Source organism: Triticum urartu, chromosome 3, assembly GCF_003073215.2.
Source record: "Triticum urartu cultivar G1812 chromosome 3, Tu2.1, whole genome shotgun sequence".
NCBI lineage: Eukaryota > Viridiplantae > Streptophyta > Magnoliopsida > Poales > Poaceae > Triticum > Triticum urartu.
The window spans coordinates 442617579-442639676 of NC_053024.1; the positions used below are offsets into that span (position 1 = coordinate 442617579).

The 22098-nt window shown below is 44.4% G+C and overlaps 1 protein-coding gene across 1 annotated transcript; it reads right to left on the minus strand.

Annotated features, from left to right (window-relative positions):
• Positions 1-348: 348 nt before the first annotated feature.
• Positions 349-4302, minus strand: LOC125544262 (vacuolar protein sorting-associated protein 25-like). Its single transcript, XM_048707879.1, has 7 exons — positions 3902-4302; positions 3691-3829; positions 2267-2406; positions 1956-2009; positions 1738-1826; positions 1567-1636; positions 349-626 (listed from the first exon to the last, which is right to left on the minus strand). Exons 2-7 carry the CDS (start codon positions 3747-3749, stop codon positions 505-507), a joined length of 534 nt encoding a protein of 177 aa, XP_048563836.1. The 5' UTR covers positions 3750-3829; positions 3902-4302; the 3' UTR covers positions 349-504.
• Between the last annotated feature and the right edge of the window lie 17796 nt (positions 4303-22098).

Genomic DNA, 22098 nt, shown 5'->3' on the forward strand with positions numbered 1-22098 from the left:
TCGGTCCATAATACTATAAGAGCCGTTCTAGTATCAAAAACGCTCTTATATTATGGGATGGAGCGTGCGTCACAAGAATCTGCGGGAATTGAACTGCAATGTGTGAGAAACTGACACTAGTTTCTAGAATACATTCCTTTCTTCCAGCTGAAGCGTGCTATCTTGATAAGCTTACCCTATTTTATTTTATTTTACTTGTTCAAATTCCTTCCGTTCTAACAAGCCATATATCAATCAACGATTGGTTCTGAATATATGCTGAGACACTAGTTGAGCCTTATGAGACACACAACATGCAGTTTTATAGGTATATATGCTGAAGATGAAAAGGCTAAATACAACAGTTCGGGAAATGTGAATAGAGCAAATAAATATCAAGGTTTGAATGATGCCGATAAACACGCCGGAAGGATGTGATCAGTGTACGGGTAAGAAGGGATGTATCATGTTCAAGGACACCGGTCGAGATTATTCATCTGTTAGTTGGGGGCTAGTACACAAAGTTTAAACAGAAAATTTGACGCCTTCATCGTCTGCTGAACTGCCCTTAAAGATAACTGCCTTTCCCTTCTGTTCCAGCAGCCTCAAAGCTCGCATGAGGACACCACGATCAATTCCCGCAAGTTCTGCAACAGGCGCCACAGGAGAGAATGATTCAAACTGGCCACAATACTAAGACAACTTTTATTATGAGCGAGGGGCATGGCCTATGTATTACTTTTCTTTTCTTTTTTGCGAATTATGGGCTGTGCATTAGTAATGAGGCACCAACACCAACTTATGTCACGGCCTAAGCTCCAGAGGGTAGCTGTGCAGGGGAGGTTGCATCATGGCGTGATAGCAGCAGGAACAGGGTTTTCAGAGGATAACCTCTGGCTTATTCATTCATCATATAACATAGATTATCCCTGGCTTTATAGAATAGCCACCCCTAAAAGGAAAAGTGTAACTGCATATTCCAATAGATTCTTATCCAAACTAACCAACTAGGGAATCAAGAAAAAAGAACTTATCAGCCTAGGCTTAGCCAGACGGCTCCTCCTGAGGCTTGTGCCCGCTATAATACCAAGCCCACATGACAAGTTGGGTAAACATGGAAATGTGTATCCAACAGCTAGCCAAGTCTAAATCCTACTCCCTCTGTTCCTAAATATTTGTCTTTTTAGATATTTCAAATGGACTACCACATACGGATGTATATAGACATATTTTAGAGTGTAGATTCAATCATTTTGCTCCGTATGTAGTCACTTGTGGAAATATCTAGGAAGACAAATATTTAGGAACGGAGGGAGTACATGTATATTACCGTTTCTACCGCAAATTGCTTCAAAGCAAGAAAATAAGCTTAGCGTCACGGAAATATTCAAAATGAAAAATCTAATCTTGTTGGCTAAATGGGGGAGAAGCCCTCCATTAACTGTGTGTTCACTTAGATAGAAATGAGCCTTCCGCGGATCGAACGTGAGTGGGTGGGCTTACACCATAAGCTCCAAGCCAACCGAGCTAGAGCTCGGTTCTCAATGGAAAATCTAATCTCATCACCATGAAGTTTGGTATACTTACCGGTCCCATGTGTTTCAATTCCAGAGCGTATATCTTCAATTGTTGTTACTTCCAACCCATTTTCCTTTACCTACAAGCATAACACAGAGATAAATATTAAGTCACTGCCACTACTCATTGATAAATTGATAGCTTCGAAAGAAACATGTTTAATAGAATACAAAGTCTTACGAAGTCTAATATGTAGTTAGCCCAATCTTGAATCCGCAGCCAAAGAACGAGACACTTCTTGTGATTTTTGTCAATCCACTCTGCGCGCCCTGCAGTTTGAACTTGGCTTTAAGTAGTTGCACACAGGCCAGGGGTAATAAAGGCGTCCATTACCTAGAAAAACAAAACTACACACAGCTACAACAATAACTAAAGGTTTAATGTTGTGCAGAATAAACCTTCACTAACAAGAGCTGCAAGGAACACTTCCTTTGCTTCATAGCTTAGAGATCCTGAAAGCATGCAAGTTCAGTGTAACGTCAATAGGAATGTCCAAATGCATTGTAAACTCATCGAGTGAACAAAATTTTCATGTATACACTAGTCCGGCATGCTCAATAGGCTCCATAGTAGGCCTTAGGAACACATTACCATCATGCCAGATCACTATGTCATAGCACTTTCAACACAGTAAGACATATTTTTGCTGAATTGCGGTCTTGCAGAAGAGTAGTAGTCAAAACACAAGGTTCAGACAAATACGACTTACTCTCAATCTTTGGATTGGAGAACAACGGAAAATCTTCTTCCAGGGAGATTATATACATCTTTTGACTTCTACAGTAATCAAGTATCAGCTCTTTCCATAGCTGCACTTGCTTTTCACGTGTTTCTCTCACAGGCTGCAAACTGGGAACAAATGTTCTCATGATATTATTATCAGTCCATGAAAATATCAAAATTAGTGTTTAACAGAAGTTTTCAGAGTTTGTTTTAAGACAACATACACAAAAATTCACTTACATTACTAAAACAAATGTAAGAATTAGTAAAGCAAGGAAATGCTTCAACTGCTACACACACTATTGGGATATGAAAGAAAGATGATCTTAACATCACATATCAAAATAGATAGGCTTAGACACTCTGAACCAAATACCATGGATGCTATGAAGTAGAAATTTGCAAAGAGAGACATTTGAGTTTTAACCGACGGCAGATTCTCTGAAGAAACAAGTGCTTAAGCTTACTAACACAATTCCTTTAGTGGTCCTGATCTACAAATCCTGCTTACATATTCATTCTTCACTTACACAATAACATTAACCACCCCGTGTTTTTCATTTCAAATCTATAAAATGTCATTTCATACCTTATTGACAAGCTAGCTCAGAATAAAACAAGGGATGAGAGATTAAAGAAATTTACATGATTTACAATGTACTCACATGATTATATGATACTCCCTCAATTCCAAAATATTTGAGGTTCTAGGTCTGTCCTAAGTCAGACTTCTTTAAGCCTGACCATGCATATAGAAAATATATTGGCATCTACAACATCAAATAGGAGTATATATAATATGAAAATATATTTTGGGACGAATCTGATAAAACTAATTTGGTGTTTTGGATGTTGGCATATTTTAATAGACATTGTCAAACTTAAAAGAAGTTTGACTTAAGAGAAACCTAGAAATTCAATTATTTTGGAATGGAAGGAGTATATAAGTTTAACCGTTATGAAAGGGCAGGGTATATACAAAAATCACGAACCACTTTTTTGTACAATTTGCACAGTAAATCATCGCCAAACAAATACTCCATAGTAGTGGTAACAAATGTTCCCTCTGTTCACAAATATAAGATGTTTTGGATATTCCAATATGGACAACATATGGACTGAAGTAAGAGAACAAACACACTAAAATGAACATCCTATTCAGAAAAAAGTTAGAACATCCTATATTTGTGAAGGGAGGGAGTATTTTGGAACGAAGGGAGTAATTCAGTGAAAAGCAATTTCATTACTACCATAGTAGTTGGAGCAGAAGTTAACTGCACAACTTTGTTACCAAGCACTGATTAAGAATCTCCTACTCCCCCTATACGGCTACACATACTGCAGAATGACAAATCATGCAAAATGTTCAAACATGTGACAGTACTGCTGGAGGAGGGGGAGTGAGATTACGTAAAGTATGGCGGGTAGTTGAAAAAGTGGGGGAGCTTGAAATCCACCGTCCTCTGCATCTCCGCTGAAGCGCGGGCTGAGCGGTCGGATGGACGGCGGCGCCAAGCAGAAACTGCGAACAGGGACGACGATGTAGGGCCTGCTAGGTAGGGTGGAAACGGGTCAGATTAAATAGTGTTCTGCCTAAATAATGAGTAATACTTGGACGTACCTAGGTTATTGTGACCGTAGCGATCTGATCGCCGGCGGGACTGATCTTCGACCTCCTCCAATCAATCTGCAAGCTGCCTCTCCTCTCCGCTCGGCTGATCCAGGGGGTGAGTCGTCCACCTGCCCGGCCTTGGTAGGGAGGTTCTGGCCGGTGGCTTTAGTTCAGATCGGTAGAGATGGCAGCGAGTTCATTGGTGACCGATGGAAGAAAGATTCGGCGGTGCTTCGGAGGCGCGCTCGCCGGAGAACCCAGCCCGTGTGGTACGCCGTGGTGGTCGAGTCGTCAGGGATACGAGCAGAGGAGCTACCTCGGCGCACGAAGCAGGTTTTCAGAGAACGCCGCACAGCAGTAGCAAAGAAAGAACTGCTAACAGCAACTCCACCGCCTCCTCTAAAAATCTTCCCGTGACAGCATCTCTAGCAGATACACCCAACTGTTTACGGGCGCCCTAAATCTTTTTTACCGAACGGGTTTATGGGATCTGTTATGCCGTCACGGTATCACAAATTCTGCATAACTTCGTAAATTAGAGATTTCCACAAAAAAATTGAATGGAATCATAATATAAATTAAACGTATGTCCGAAAGGCAATTCACAATACAACAATCTTTTCAATTACTATAAATGTTCAAATTCGAATAATTATTACAACAACAAATTGTTTAAATCACACACAAATACATATGAATAAAACTGAGAATCAACAATGCTCAATACAATCATGCTTGAGTTGGTTGTGTGAATCACGGTTCTCGATCTTTCGGTAGGTCTTAAGAAATGCAGTGATCTCATATGCGTCCCTGGCAGGCTTCACACGGTTATCAATATTGTCATAATTATACTCTTAAGTCCATCTCTCATCCTTGATGATAATGTTATGTAAAATTACACAGGCAGTCATAATGTTTTTGAGGGATCCCAAAAGCGAGCAGGACCTCGAACAATGGCAAACTAAGCTTGCAACACGCCAAATGCCCTCTCAATATCCTTTCGGCAAGTTTCTTGTGCTTCGACAAAAACTTTGTGTTTCTTGGTTTTGGGGTCACTAATGGTCTTCACAAATGTTGATCGGGAAGGATAAATACCCTCGGCAAGATAGTACCCCATGGTATACTCATGGCCATTGACGGTATAGTTGCAAGCCGAAGCTTTGCCACGGGCTAGCTGAGCAAAAGATGAGATTGTTGCAAGACATTGATAGCATTGAGAGACCCTGGCAAACCAAAAAAACAATGCCAAATCCATAAATCATTTGAAGCCACGACTTCAAGCACAATGGTGGGTTTTCGTTTGTGCCGGTGTATTGCCCTGCCTAAGCCACCAGACAGTTCTTCCACCTCCAATGCATGCAATCAATACTACATAACATGTCCGGCCATCCCCTTTCTCCGTTCATTGCCATGAACTTCTTCATGTCTTTCTCGTTTGGAGCTCAAAGGTATTCTGGGCCAAAACCCCGGATAATTGTCTTCGCAAAGCCACGAACGCATTTGATGGTGGTATCTTCTCCTGTGCGAAAGTATTCATCCGTGTAGTCGGCGGGAACACCATATGCAATCACTCTCATCGTCGCCGATATTTTCTGATATGCACTAAAGCCAACCAAACCGGCGGCATTCCAAGGCCGAGTGAAAAACGACAATTCTACTCGCAAGCTTCAGCGATGCACACGAAAAGGGACCTACGCATTCGGTATTGCCTATGAAATAGGTGAGCCGAATATGTCGGTACCTCAACGAAGTAATCCTTCATGAGCATCTTGTCGTCGTGAGCTCGGTTGCGAGGAATGCATAGCCGACCGACTATGGATCTGCAGCGCTTTTTCTTCAAGCCCGTCTCAAATTCCTCCATGAGATGCAACAACACTAGGTTGTCGACATCGTCGTCAAGGATCATCTCTTTTATGTCTGAATCATCTGACGAAGACGACGAGGGCGAACTCCAATCCATCTAAAAACCCACGCCCGTGAATTTCACCCGAACTTCATCGATCCATCCAAATTGAATCAAAATAACGCGGGCGTTGGGAATACCTTCTCGGAAGCAAGCCGGCCACCCCTTTCTTCTCCTTCACCGGCCACCACTTTCTTCTCCCCCTATGGTCGAAAGCACTTCCCCTAGCACGCGCGGGAGACCCACACCAATTACGAGGCTCACCAGCGCCGGAACCAATCGGATCCGCCGCCTACAAGGCCGTGCACCGAACTCCGGGGCGGACCCGTGGTGCCGGCACCGGCCACAGCCCCGCGGAGCTAAACGGGCACCTGCCGCCCTCAAACTTGGTGGAATGGATGCGGGGCGGGGCGCGGGGCTTACGAACGGCGCGGAGTAGCCGGGCGCTGATACGTCTCCAACGTATCTATAATTTATGAAGTATTCATGCCATGGTTGCAATAATTTTATATGTTTTTGGTATGATTTGATTAGAACTAACTCGGACTGACGCTATTTTCAGCAGAACTAGTGTTGTTTTTTGTGCAGAAATAAAAGTTCTCGTAATGGGCCGAAAATTTATGGTGATCGTTTATGGACCAGAAGAGACCCACAGAGCATCGGAGCTAGACCATGTTGGGGAACGTAGTAATTTCAAAAAATTCCTACGCACACGCAAGATCATGGTGATGCATAGCAACGAGAGGGGAGAGTGTTGTCTACGTACCCTCGTAGACCGTTCGCGGAAGCGTTATATCAACGCGGTTGATGTAGTCGTACGTCTTCACGATCCGACCGATCCAAGTACCAAAAGCACTTCCCCTCCGAGTTCTGCACACGTTCGGCTCAGTGACGTCCTCGCCTTCTCGATCCAGCAAGAGGGGCGAAGTAGTAGATGAGTTCCGGCAGCACGACGGTGTGGTGACGGTGTTGGTGAAGAACAATCTCCGCAGGGCTTTGCCTAAGCACTACAAAAACTAGGACGGAGGATAAACTAGAGGGGACGGGGTTGCCGGCACACGGCTTGGTGTTTCTTGATCTGTCTTGGGTGCTAGCCCTACCCCTCTATTTATATGTTGAGCCTTGGGGTCGAAACTTGGAGTAAAAGCCTCCACAAAGTCGGTTTCACCCGAAAGGCAAGAGTCCTCGGACTCCAGGGCCAGACGCCAGGGTTCCCGGCGTCTGGACCCAGACGCCAGGGACCCTGGCGTCTGGCCCCTGGACTCTGCAAAACTTCCTTTTGCGATTTCCAAAAACCTTGTGGGCTTTCCTCTTTGGCCCAAATAAAGTGTTCTCGTACCCAAACATTTCGGGAAACATCCGGAACCCCTTCCGGTGAATTCCGGAACCCTTCCGGTGACCAAACACTATTATCCCATATATCAAACTTTATCTCCGGACCATTCCGGAGTTCCTCGTCATGTCTGTGATCTCATCCCAGACTCCGAACAACATTTAGTCACCAACATACATAACTCATATAGTACTATATCGTCAATGAACATTAAGCGTGCGGACCCTACGGGTTCGAGAACTATGTAGACATGACCGAGAAACCTCTCTGGTCAATAACCAATAGCGGGACCTGGATGTCCATAATGGCTCCTACATATTCTACGAAGATCTTTATCGGTCAGACCACATAACAACATACGTTGTTCCCTTTGTCATCGGTATGTTACTTGCCCGAGATTCGATCGTCGGTATCTCAATACCTAGTTCAATCTCGTTACCGACAAGTCTCTTTTACTCGTTCTGCAATACATCATCCCGCAACTAACTCATTAGTTGCAATGCTTGCAAGGCTTATTGTGATGTGCATTACCAAGTGGGCCCAGAGATACCTCTTCGACAATCGGAGGGACAAATCCTAATCTTAAAATACGCCAACCCAACATGTACCTTTGGAGACACCTGTAGAGCACCTTTATAATCACCAAGTTATGTTGTGACGTTTGGTGGCACACAAAGTGTTCCTCCGGTAAACGGGAGTTGCATAATCTCATACTCATAGGAACATGTATAAGTCATGAAGAAAGCAATAGCAACAAACTAAATGATCAAGTGCTAAGCTAACAGAATGGGTCAAGTCAATCACATCATTCTCCTAATGATGTGATCCCGTTAATCAAATGACAACTCATGTCTATGGTTAGGAAACTTAACCATCTTTGATCAACGAGCTAGTTAAGTAGAGGCATACTAGTGACACTCTGTTTGTCTATGTATTCACACATGTATTATGTTTCCGGTTAATACAATTCTAGAATGAATAATAAACATTTATCATGAAATAAGGAAATGGGAGTAAATAACTTTATTATTGCCTCTAGGGCATATTTCCTTCAGTCTCCCACTTGCACTAGAGTCAATAATCTAGATTACACAGTAATGATTCTAACACCCATGGAGCATTGGTGTTGATCATGCTTTACTCATTGAAGAGGCTTAGTCAACGGGTCTGCAATATTCAGATCCGTATGTATCTTGCAAATTTCTATGTCTCCCACCTGGAATAAATCCCGGATGGGAATTGAAGCGTCTCTTGATGTGCTTGGTTCTCTTGTGAAATCTGGATTCCTTCGCCAAGGCAATTGCACCAGTATTGTCACAAAAGATTTTCATTGGACCCGATGCACTAGGTATGACACCTAGATCGGATATGAACTCCTTCATCCAGACTCCTTCATTTGCTGCTTCCGAAGCAGCTATGTACTCCGCTTCACACGTAGATCCCGCCACGACGCTTTGTTTAGAACTGCACCAACTGACAGCTCCACCGTTTAATATAAATACGTATCCGGTTTGCGATTTAGAATCGTCCGGATCAGTGTCAAAGCTTGCGTCAACGTAACCATTTACGATGAGCTCTTTGTCACCTCCATAAACGAGAAACATATCCTTAGTCCTTTTCAAGTATTTTAGGATGTTCTTGACCGCTGTCCAGTGATCCACTCCTGGATTACTTTGGTACCTCCCTGCTAGACTTATAGCAAGGCACACATCAGGTCTGGTACACAGCATTGCATACATGATAGAGCCTATGGCTGAAGCATAGGGAACATCTTTCATCTTCTCTCTATCTTCTGCAGTGGTTGGGCATTGAGTCTTACTCAACTTCACACCTTGTAACACAGGCAAGAACCCTTTCTTTGCTTGATCCATTTTGAACTTTTTCAAAACTTTGTCAAGGTATGTGCTTTGTGAAAGTCCAATTAAGCGTCTTGATCTATCTCTATAGATCTTGATGCCCAATATGTAAGCAGCTTCACCGAGGTCTTTCATAGAAAAACTTTTATTCAAGTATCCCTTTATGCTATCCAGAAATTCTATATCATTTCCAATCAGTAATATGTCATCCACATATAATATCAGAAATGCTACAGAGCTCCCACTCACTTTCTTGTAACTACAGGCTTCTCCAAAAGTCTGTATAAAACCAAATGCTTTGATCACACTATCAAAGCATTTATTCCAACTCCGAGAGGCTTGCACCAGTCCATAAATGGATCGCTGGAGCTTGCACACTTTGTTAGCTCCCTTTGGATCGACAAAACCTTCTGGTTGCATCATATACAACTCTTCTTCCAGAAATCCATGCAGGAATGCAGTTTTAACATCCATTTGCCAAATTTCATAATCATAAAATGCGGCAATTGCTAACATGATTCAGACAGACTTAAGCATCGCTACGGGTGAGAATGTCTCATCGTAGTCAATCCCTTGAACTTGTCGAAAACCTTTTGCAACAAGTCGAGCTTTATAGACAGTAACATTACCGTCAGCGTCAGTATTCTTCTTGAAGATCCATTTATTCTCAATTGCTTGCCGATCAACGGGCAAGTCAACCAAAGTCCACACTTTGTTCTCATACATGTATCCCATCTCAGATTTCATGGCCTCAAGCCATTTTGCGGAATCTGGGCTCACCATCGCTTCTTCATAGTTCGTAGGTTCGTCATGGTCTAGTAACATAACTTCCAGAACAGGATTACCGTACCACTCTGGTGCGGATCTTACTCTGGTTGACCTACGAGGTTCAGTAACAACTTGATCTAAAGTTTCATGATCATCATCATTAACTTCTTCACTAATTGGTGTAGGTGTCGCAGAAACCGTTTTCTGTGATGAACTACTTTCCAATAAGGGAGCAGGTACAGTTACCTCATCAAGTTCTACTTTCCTCCCACTCACTTCTTTCGAGAGAAACTCCTTCTCTAGAAAAACTCTGAATTTAGCAACAAAAGTCTTGCCTTCGGATCTGTGATAGAAGATGTACCCAACAGTCTCCTTTGGGTATCCTATGAAGACACATTTCTCCGATTTGGGTTCGAGCTTATCAGGTTGAAGATTTTTCACATAAGCATCGCAGCCCCAAACTTTCAAAAACGACAACTTTGGTTTCTTACCAAACCATAGTTCATAAGGTGTCGTCTCAATGGATTTCGATGGTGCCCTATTTAAGGTGAATGCGGCCGTCTCTAAAGCATATCCCCAAAACGATAGCGGTAAATCAGTAAGAGACATCATAGATCGCACCATATCTAGTAAAGTACGATTACGACGTTCGGACACACCATTACGCTGTGGTGTTCCGGGTGGCGTGAGTTGCGAAACTATTCCGCATTGTTTCAAATGAAGACCAAACTCATAACTCAAATATTCTCCTCCACGATCAGATCATAGATACTTTATTTTCTTGTTACGATGATTTTCAACTTCACTCTGAAATTCTTTGAACTTTTCAAATGTTTCAGACTTATGTTTCATTAAGTAGATATACCCATATCTGCTTAAATCATCTGTGAAGGAGAGAAAATATCGATATCCGCCACGAGCCTCAACATTCATTGGACCACATACATCTGTATGTATGATCTCCAACAAATCTGTTGCTCTCTCCATAGTTCCAGAGAACGGCGTTTTAGTCATCTTGCCCATGAGGCACAGTTCGCAAGTACCAAGTGATTCATAATCAAGTGGTTCCAAAAGTCCATCAGTATGGAGTTTCTTAATGCGCTTTACTCCGATATGACCTAAACGGCAGTGCCACAAATAAGTTGCACTATCATTATCAACTCTGCATCTTTTGGCTTCAATATTATGAATATGTGTATCACTACTATCGAGATTTAGCAAAAATAGACCACTCTTCAAGGGTGCATGACCATAAAATATATTACTCATATAAATAGAACAACCATTATTCTCTGATTTAAATGAATAACCGTCTCGCATCAAACAAGATCCAGATATAATGTTCATGCCCAACGCTGGCACCAAATAACAATTATTTAGGTCTAATACTAATCCCGAAGGTAGATGTAGAGGTAGCGTGCCGACCGCGATCACATCGACTTTGGAACCATTTCCCACGCGCATCGTCACCTCGTCCTTAGCCAATCTTCGCTTAATCCGTAGCCCCTGTTTCGAGTTGCAAATGTTAGCAATAGAACCAGTATCAAATACCCAGGTGCTACTGCGAGCATTAGTAAGGTACACATCAATAACATGTATATCACATATACCTTTGTTCACTTTTCCATCCTTCTTATCCGCCAAATACTTGGGGCAGTTCCACTTCCAGTGACCAGTCTGCTTGTAGTAGAAGCACTCAGTCTCAGGCTTAGGTCCAGACATGGGTTTCTTCTCCTGAGCAGCAACTTGTTTGTTGTTCTTCTTGAAGTTCCCCTTCTTCTTCCCTTTACCCTTTTTCTTGAAACTGGTGGTCCTATTGACCATCAACACTTGATGCTCCTTCTTGATTTCTACCTCCGCGGCTTTTAGCATCGCGAAGAGCTCGGGAATAGTCTTATTCATCCCTTTCATATTATAGTCCATCACGAAGCTTTTGTAGCTTGGTGGCAGTGATTGAAGAACTCTGTCAATGACACTATCAACAGGAAGATTAACTCCCAGTTGAGTCAAGTGATTATGATACCCAGACATTTTGAGTATATGTTCACTGACAGAACTATTCTCCTCCATCTTGCAGCTATAGAACTTATTGGAGACTTCATATCCCTCAATCCGGGCATTTGCTTGAAATATTAACTTCAACTCCTGGAACATCTCATATGCTCCATGACGTTCAAAACGTCGTTGAAGACCCGGTTCTAAGCCGTAAAGCATGGCACACTGAACTATTGAGTAGTCATCAGCTTTGCTCTGCCAGACATTCATAACATCTGGTGTTGCTCCTGCAGCAGGCTTGGCACTTAGCGGTGCTTCCAGGACGTAATTCTTCTGTACAGCAATGAGGATAATCCTCAGGTTACGGACCTATTCCGTGTAATTGCTACCATCATCTTTCAACTTTGCTTTCTCAAGGAACGCATTAAAATTCAACGGAACAACAACACGGGCCATCTATCTACAATCAACATAGACAAGCAAGATACTATCAGGTACTAAGTTCATAATAAATTTAAGTTCAATTTAATCATATTATTTAAGAACTCCCACTTAGATAGAAATCTCTCTAATCCTCTAAGTGATTACGTGATCCATATCAACTAAACCATGTCCGATCATCACGTGAGATGGAGTAGTATCAACGGTGAACATCACTATATTGATCATATCTACTATATGATTCACGCTCGACCTTTCGGTCTCCATGTTCCAAGGCCATATCTGTTATATGCTAGGTTCATCAAGTTTAACCTGAGTATTCTGCGTGTGTAACTGTTTTACACCCGTTGTATTTGAACCTAGAGCCTATCACACCCGATCATCACGTGGTGTCTCAGCACGAAGAACTTTCGCAACGGTGCATACTCAGGGAGAACACTTATACTTTGATAATTTAGTGAGGGATCATCTTATAATGCTACCGTCAATCAAAGCAAGATAAGATGCATAAAAGATAAACATCACATGCAATCAGTATAAGTGATATGATATGGCCATCATCTTGTGCTTGTGATCTCCATCTCCGAAGCACCTTCATGATCACCACTGTCACCGGCGCGACACCTTGATCTCCATCGTAGCATCGTTGTCGTCTCGCCAATCTTATACTTCCACGACTATCGCTGCCGCTTAGTGATAAAGTAAAGCATTACAGGGCGATTGCATTGCATACAATAAACCGACAACCATATGGCTCCTGCCAGTTGCCGATAACTTGGTTACAAAACATGATCATCTCATACAATAAAATTTAGCATCATGTCTTGACCATATCACATCACAACATGCCCTGCAAAAACAAGTTAAACGTCCTCTACTTTGTTGTTGCAAATTTTGCGCGGCTGCTACGGGCTTAGCAAGAACCGTTCTTACCTACACATCAAAACCACAACGATAGTTTGTCAAGTTGGTGCTGTTTTAACCTTCACTAGGACCGGGCGTAGCCACACTCGGTTCAACTAAAGTTGGAGAAACTGACACCCGCCAGCCACCTGTGTGCAAAGCACGTCGGTAGAACCAGTCTCGCGTAAGCGTACGCGTAATGTCGATCTGGACCGCTTCATCCAACAATACCGCCAAACCAAAGTATGACATGCTGGTAAGCAGTATGACTTATATCGCCCACAACTCACTTGTGTTCTACTCGTGCATATGACATCTACGCATAAAACCTAGCTCGGATGCCACTGTTGGGGAACGTAGTAATTACAAAAAATTCCTACGCACACACAAGATCATGGTGATGCATAGCAATGAGAGGGGAGAGTGTTATCTACGTACCCTTGTAGACCGTTCGCAGAAGCGTTATATCAACGCGGTTGATGTAGTCGTACGTCTTCACGATCCGACCGATCCAAGTACCGAAAGCACGGCACCTCCGAGTTCTGCACACGTTCGGTGACGTCCTCGCCTTCTCGATCCAGCAAGAGGGGCGAAGTAGTAGATGAGTTCCGGCAGCACGACGGTGTGGTGACGGTGTTGGTGAAGAACAATCTCCGCAGGGCTTTGCCTAAGCACTACAAAAACTAGGACGGAGGATAAACTAGAGGGGACGGGGTTGCCGGCACACGGCTTGGTGTTTCTTGATCTGTCTTGGGTGCTAGCCCTACCCCTCTATTTATATGTTGAGCCTTGGGGTCGAAACTTGGAGTAAAAGCCTCCACAAAGTCGGTTTCACCCGAAAGGCAAGAGTCCTCGGACTCCAGGGCCAGACGCCAGGGTTCCCGGCGTCTGGACCCAGACGCCAGGGACCCTGGCGTCTGGCCCCTGGACTCTGCAAAACTTCCTTTTGCGATTTCCAAAAACCTTGTGGGCTTTCCTCTTTGGCCCAAATAAAGTGTTCTCGTACCCAAACATTTCGGGAAACATCCGGAACCCCTTCCGGTGAATTCCGGAACCCTTCCGGTGACCAAACACTATTATCCCATATATCAAACTTTATCTCCGGACCATTCCGGAGTTCCTCGTCATGTCCGTGATCTCATCCCGGACTCCGAACAACATTCGGTCACCAACATACATAACTCATATAGTACTATATCGTCAACGAACATTAAGCGTGCGAACCCTACGGGTTCGAGAACTATGTAGACATGACCGAGACACCTCTCCGGTCAATAACCAATAGCGGGACCTGGATGCCCATATTGGCTCCTACATATTCTACGAAGATCTCTATCGATCAGACCGCATAACAACATACGTTGTTCCCTTTGTCATCGGTATGTTACTTGCCAGAGATTCGATCGTCGGTATCTCAATACCTAGTTCAATCTCGTTACCGACAAGTCTCTTTACTCGTTCCGTAATACATCATCCCGCAACTAACTCATTAGTTGCAATGCTTGCAAGGCTTATAGTGATGTGCATTACCGAGTGGGCCCAGAGATACCTCTTCGACAATCGGAGTGACAAATCCTAATCTCAAAATACGCCAACCCAACAAGTACCTTTGGAGACACCTGTAGAGCACCTTTATAATCACCCAGTTACGTTGTGACGTTTGGTGGCACACAAAGTGTTCCTCCGGTAAACGGGAGTTGCATAATCTCATAGTCATAGGAACATGTATAAGTCATGAAGAAAGCAATAGCAACAAACTAAATGATCAAGTGCTAAGCTAACAGAATGGGTCAAGTCAATCACATCATTCTCCTAATGATGTGATCCCGTTAATCAAATGACAACTCATGTCTATGGTTAGGAAACTTAACCATCTTTGATCAACGAGCTAGTTAAGTAGAGGCATACTAGTGACACTCTGTTTGTCTATGTATTCACACATGTATTATGTTTATGTTTCCGGTTAATACAATTCTAGCATGAATAATAAACATTTATCATGATATAAGGAAATAAATAATAACTTTATTATTGCCTCTAGGGCATATTTCCTTCAGTCTCCCACTTGCACTAGAGTCAATAATCTAGATTACACAGTAATGATTCTAACACCCATGGAGCCTTGGTGCTGATCATGTTTTGCTCGTGGAAGAGGCTTAGTCAACGGGTCTGCAACATTCAGATCCGTATGTATCTTGCAAATTTCTATGTCTACAACCTGGACTAAATCCCGGATGGAATTGAAGCGTCTCTTGATGTGCTTGGTTCTCTTGTGAAATCTGGATTCCTTCACCAAGGCAATTGCACCAGTATTGTCACAAAAGATTTTCATTGGACCCGATGCACTAGGTATGACACCTAGATCGGATATGAACTCCTTCATCCAGACTCCTTCATTTGCTGCTTCCGAAGCAGCTATGTACTCCGCTTCACACGTAGATCCCGCCACGACGCTTTGTTTAGAACTGCACCAACTGACAGCTCCACCGTTTAATATAAATACGTATCCGGTTTGCGATTTAGAATCGTCCGGATCAGTGTCAAAGCTTGCGTCAACGTAACCATTTACGGTGAGCTCTTTGTCACCTCCATAAACGAGAAACATATCCTTAGTCCTTTTCAAGTATTTTTATAATCTCATAGTAAACGGGAGCACCTTTATAATCACCCAGTTACGTTGTGACGTTTGGTGGCACACAAAGTGTTCCTCCGGTAAACGGGAGTTGCATAATCTCATAGTCATAGGAACATGTATAAGTCATGAAGAAAGCAATAGCAACAAACTAAACGATCAAGTGCTAAGCTAACGGAATGGGTCAAGTCAATCACATCATTCTCCTAATGATGTGATCCCGTTAATCAAATGACAACTCATGTCTATGGTTAGGAAACTTAACCATCTTTGATCAACGAGCTAGTTAAGTAGATGCATACTAGTGACACTCTGTTTGTCCATGTGTTCACACATGTATTATGTTTCCGGTTAATACAATTCTAGCATGAATAATAAACATTTATCATGAAATAAGGAAATAAATAATAACTTTATTATTGCCTCTAGGGCATATTTCCTTCAGACCAGGAGGTGACCGAGGAGGCCACAAGCCTGGGGGGCGCGCTCGCGCGCCTCCCCAGCTTGTGGGGCCCTTGGGCACCCCCTGACTTGATTCCTACACAAAGTACCCCTATATATGCAGTAACCTCCGAAAAGAATCCTAGATGAGAAGTTCCGCCGCCGCAAGCCTCTGTATCCACGAAAAACCAATCGGGACCCCGTTCCGGCACCCTGCCGGAGGGGGAAATCATCACTGGATGCCATCTTCATCATCTCAGCGGCCACCTTGATGAGGAGGGAGTAGTTCACCCTCGGGGCTGAGGGTATGTACTAGTAGCTATGTGTTTGATCTCTCTCTCTCTCGCTCGCTCGTTCTCGTGTTCTTGATTTGGCACGATCTTGATGTACCGCGAGCTTTGTTAATATATTTGGATCTTATGGTGTTCTTCCCTCTCTACCTTCTTGTGATGAATTGAGTCTTGCTCTTTGAGGTTTCCTTATGTTGGATTGAATATTGGATTTGAGAACACTTGATGTACGTCTTGCATATGGACACCCGTGGTGACAATGGGGCATTATATTGATTCACTTGTTGTATGTTTTGGAACTCAACTCGCGGATTCCCGAGGTGACATTGGGGTAATCTATGCATAGGGGTTGATGCACGTTTTTGTCCTACGTTCTCCGATAGAAACTTTGGAGTGATTCTTTATTGCATGTTGAGGGATTGTTATATGATCCAATTATGTTTTCATTGTTGAGAGACTTTGCACTAGTGAAAGTATGAACCCTAGGCCTTGTTTTCAAGCATTGCAATATCATTTTTGCTCACTTTTACTACTTGCTATCTTGTTGTTTTACATTTTTAGATTACAAAAACCTATATCTACCATCCATATTACACTTGTATCACCATCTCTTCGTTGAACTAGTGCACCTATACAATTTACCATTGTATTGGGTGTGTTGGGGGACACAAGAGACTCTTTGTTATTTGATTGCAGGGTTGTTTGAGAGAGACCATCTTCATCCGATGCTCCCACGGATTGATAAACCTTAGGTCATCCACTTGAGGGAAAAATTTCTACTGTCCTACAAAACTCTGCGCTTGGAGACCCAACACGAGTCTACAAGAATAAGTTGCGCAGTAGACATCAGGGGCAACAAGCAACGACGGGGAAGTGCGATGGTAGCAGCAGTGGGGCGGGAACAGAAGTGGGCGGAAATGTCCTTCGCGCCAAGGGAAAGGGGATCCGGCAAAAATAAGGCAATTCCCATAGATATGGCGAAAATGGGCCGGGGTTTGCAGGATCCCGCAAAAAAATCCAGGACGGTCGAGTCGAATATACGATATCTATTCGGGCCGGCAAATTCACCTATGTCCTGTAAGCTGGCGGTTATTTTGCCGGCTGGCCCGGTTTACGAGATCTTCTAGAGATGCTCTAAAATAGTTTTAGGGGATGACCATATAATTTACATGAAGTTGTCCGACTGCTAGTTTTCTCGGTTCTCGTAAAAATTTCTTCCACTAATTTTTTCCTATTTTCCATTAAACATCATTGGGCCCACAAGTCAGTGATACAACATGGGAAGGTATGGTGATGACCACCGGAGCAGCCGGAGCCGTGAGGTAGCGCGGATGAGAAGGCCCGGTGGCGGCCGACCCGGTGAGGCGAGGCAGCAAAAGTGGTTGTCCTACCACGGCGGCCGGCACGGGGCGGCGCGGCATGGGAGGTGCGACGGCGACCAATGAATTTGAAGTACGTCCCCATTAACCACTAGGACATCAACCTAGGAATAATTTATCCTTTTGATAATCTATGATTAACCTCCCTTCATAATACCCACTACCACTAGGGGAAGTCAAATCCCCATTGCCTCCTTGAAAGAGAGATGTCCTAAACCACTGGACGATAGAGGCATCACTAGATGATATGGTCATATTCCTTGTGGCAGTGGGTGACGCAGTGAGGCAGAGGTGGTCGTCTAGCGGCGACGGCCTGCATGGGGCGACTTGGCCGCGGTGGTGAGGCGGGGTAGTGGCCGTGGCAGCAGAGTGGCGGCGCGACGACATGAGGCGGTGGATGGGCAGCAGTGAAGTGGTCGCGCCGGGCGGCATGCTAGAGTGATGTCGCGCGGTGACACAGAGCGCTCATCTTTAACTTTTAGACGGTTTTTTGCTCGTCAAGTCATACGGGAAGGGCTATCTTTCTGTATACTTGCAGGTTGGTGGGGGTGTTTATATGGGACCCCGTAAAAAATCTAGGTTTACGGGAGATATTAGAGAGTCTCTTTTGCCCCAACTTCCCTTAAATGGTAGGTTTTTTTAAGGATGTGAAATCTATTAGAGTTGCTCTAAAGTTGATTGATACTGCCTTTTTAGTGATTCGGCAATGGAACAGAAAGTACTCTACACCTATTTCCCAAGAGGTGACTTTGGGTTATCGAACTCGCGAGAGGAAGGTTCCCTTGAAGTGATTGTCTCTAGCAAGCTTACGTCAAAGAAATAATTCCAGCTTTTCACCGGATCAATCAAGCTAATTGTGATGAAACACTTATAATAAAAAGAGGTAGGGGTATGAGTTCTTAATGTTTACAACCATGTATTTGTGTTGGGACTAGATATGATCTTAATTTGTACGTTGGAAGTCACCCATCGAGATGTGCTTGTTATTAACCGAAGTGGGGGATGTGTCCAAATAACATCTTGACCGGCACGCATCCTGCATCAAGAATCAGTTGTCCAACCATAGGTCCTATCCGTCACACGAAGTTGCCTCAATAGTTAAGATTGTAATAATTAGACAAGAGCTTTAGGCGTTTAATGTCTACACCCCATGAATCCCTAAGGATTGGATCTGTGTTACCATACTAAACCCTTGTGTCACTGGTGTTCAGAATAACACTTCACATTCTCCCTTCCCTTAGCCTTTCTGTGGCTCACTCTCCATGATCCTAGGTACCTGCAAGGATGAAGAATGCAGACGAGGCAAGAGACATCTATGGAACAATTTTATTTCACACATACGGGAAGTTAATTCAAAGCTCTTCAATTGATCCCTACAACAAATACAGAGGGTTGCAAGGCCTATGCCTCAACCCATATGAACTACTCACGCATGGAGATCAGATCTCATGAAGAACACATCTCAAAGATTGATTGATAATATGTCTTACAATGGATGCCTTGTGCGATGCACGATTACACGTATGAACTAGAGGAAGATGGACTATGGCGGTGATGGTGGCTATGGAGATGGAAAAATGGTGGCGGCTAGGGTTGATGAAAGGGGATGAAGATGACTCTGTTCTGGCTTCGCTTGCGGACGTTCTTTTCACATTTTGACCTGGTCCCCTTTATAAAAGTTGTTCAGATGGACGAGACGCCTCGGTTTCCATGCCATAGGACTGCTCATATGAATGGTCACGGTCGTATGGAATACCATCTTTTGTGTTGTTTCTTCTGGTGCGTTGATGGAAATATGCCCTAGAGGCAATAATAAAATGGTTATTATTATATTTCCTTAGTCATGATAAAGGTTTATTATTCATGCTAGAACTGTATTGACCGGAAACTTAAATACATGTGTGGATACATAAACAAATATTGTGTCCCTAGTGAGCCTCTACTAGACTAGCTCGTTGATCAAAGATGGTTAAGGTTTCCTAACCATAGACATGAGTTGTCATTTGATAACTGGATCACATCATTAGGAGAATGATGTGATGGACAAGACCCATCTGTTAGCATAGCATATTGATCGTTCAGTTTATTTTTATTTCTTTCTTCATGTCAAATACATATTCCTTCGACTATGAGATTATGCAACTCCCGGATACCAGAGGAATACCTTGTTTGCTATCAAACGTCACAACATAACTAGGTGATCATAAAGATGCTCTATAGGTATCTCCGAAGGTGTTTGTTGAGTTAGCATAGATAGAGATTAGGATTTGCCACTCCGAGTATCGGAGAGGTATCTCTGGGCCCTCTCGGTAATACACATCATAAGAAACCTTGAAAGCAAAGTGACTAATGAGTTAGTTGTAGGATGATGTATTAGAAAATGAGTGACAATGACACGTACCTAGTGTAGGGTTGTAGGCCTGACCTAGACACCCTCCCAAGGACACTGCCCCAGAGTCAAAGGCATACAAAGATCTGTAGAAGATACCGACTGAAATAACCCTAAAGTGTAATCCACTCGACGACAGATTCCACTCGGATATCCCAATTCCACTCGACATAACCATTACACTCGACCATACAAAAGAATCACTCGGAGCATAGAAGGCCTACAGTCACCTCAGGATGGCAACGGTCAAGCATTCACTCCGCAGTCATAAAGCTCATTAATAGCAGGCGTTACCAGTAACGCCCCTGTCGTAACTCACATTGGACCATGTGTAACCGAGGGCTGGAGGGGCCTGGCAGACTCTATATAAGCCACCCCCTCCTCTGGCACAAGGGTTCGCACCCCCTGTAACTATTCACGCATAATCCAGTCGACAAGCCTCAGAGGCATCGAGATGTAGGGCTGTTACCTCCTCTGAGAGGGGCCTGAACTCATAAACATGCGTGTACAACCTCGTTGTAGCTAGGGCCTTGCCTCTTCCTACGTACCCCCTGTTCTTACTGCCAGACTCGTTCCCACGACAGTTGGCTCCCACCGTGGGGCGGTGTCTTAGCGACTTTCGGTGAGGTAGCAGTTTTTTGATCTCCATTGACATGGTTTTCGGCGGTGGTTTGTCCCTGGGCCACGAGGTCCGCCTCAGAGCGCTCGTCTTCATCGCTGATGACTCCGCCTGGCTCCAGGAAACCCCCCTCGACGTCGAGACTCTCCCCATCCGCGGAGCAACGCACTTTCGCGTGTGCGTTCGCGGCGTCCTGTTGTGGCAGCCGTCGACCCAGTACCGGTCGGCTCCTGCGGCGTCCTCGATCCCCGCTGTTTGCCGTCGCAAGCGATCTGGTCGCTCGCGGCTCCAGCGGTGGGTGAGGCATGCCGTGTCTTGCCAGTCGACTACCCCTCAAGTCACGACAATCAAGCCCGATGAATCTCTCTACGGGTCATTCGATCTGCCTACTGGTCACCCAGACACTCTTTTTGAGTGCGAGAGCAACAACCCCGTAGCAGAAGTCCTCATGGTCGACTCCCCGTGCAGTCCGCCTGGATTTCTCCGCGGCAGCGGCGACCCGGTGCACGTTCATGATGAATACTATCCCCAAGCCCTCACTGTGGAGCAGAGGGATGAGCTACATCGCCGCAACATCGAGGCGCTTCAGACCCCCATCATTGGAGAGACCTCCGAGGCTCGGGCCTTGGAGGCTGCGCGCTTGGCCACCTTGGCTGAGCGTACGCGTCTGGAGAATCTCCAGCGGTCACTCGACGAACGCGCCCGTCAGCAAATCCCTGGATCCAGTCGACGGCCATGACAACTGTTTCCGTCTGAACCTCAGGTATATCATACTCTAGTCCAAAATCTCGCATCAGCAGCACGTATAGAAGAGTCAATTCAACCATCTCGTTCAGAAGCTGGTAGAGGTTTGCTGCAGATTCAAGCGCTGCTCCAAGCAACGGGTGAACAGAACTCGGTTGTTTCTTAGTCGTGCAATAGAATCCATAGCAGATTCGTGGTTGCGGACACAGTTCAATCGGCACATAGCCTGAGATCGCCCCTGCGGCGTGAAGATCATGGTTACCGATGGGATGAGTACCTTGGTCAGGGCCATGGGCAGTTTGATCCTCGTGATGAATGCCGTCGAGTGCCCACGCCTCCTCCGAGGGGCGGGTCATACGCGCCCCGGCGATATGACGACAGGCGCCCGTATGGTGACGAGCGGAGAGCTCCAGTGTAGCGACCAGACCTCAAACAGTCTGATCTCTATGCTCCGGTGTCATCCCTGGATCAGTAATTCTGACACCACACAGTACTCGGAGGATTTATAACAGA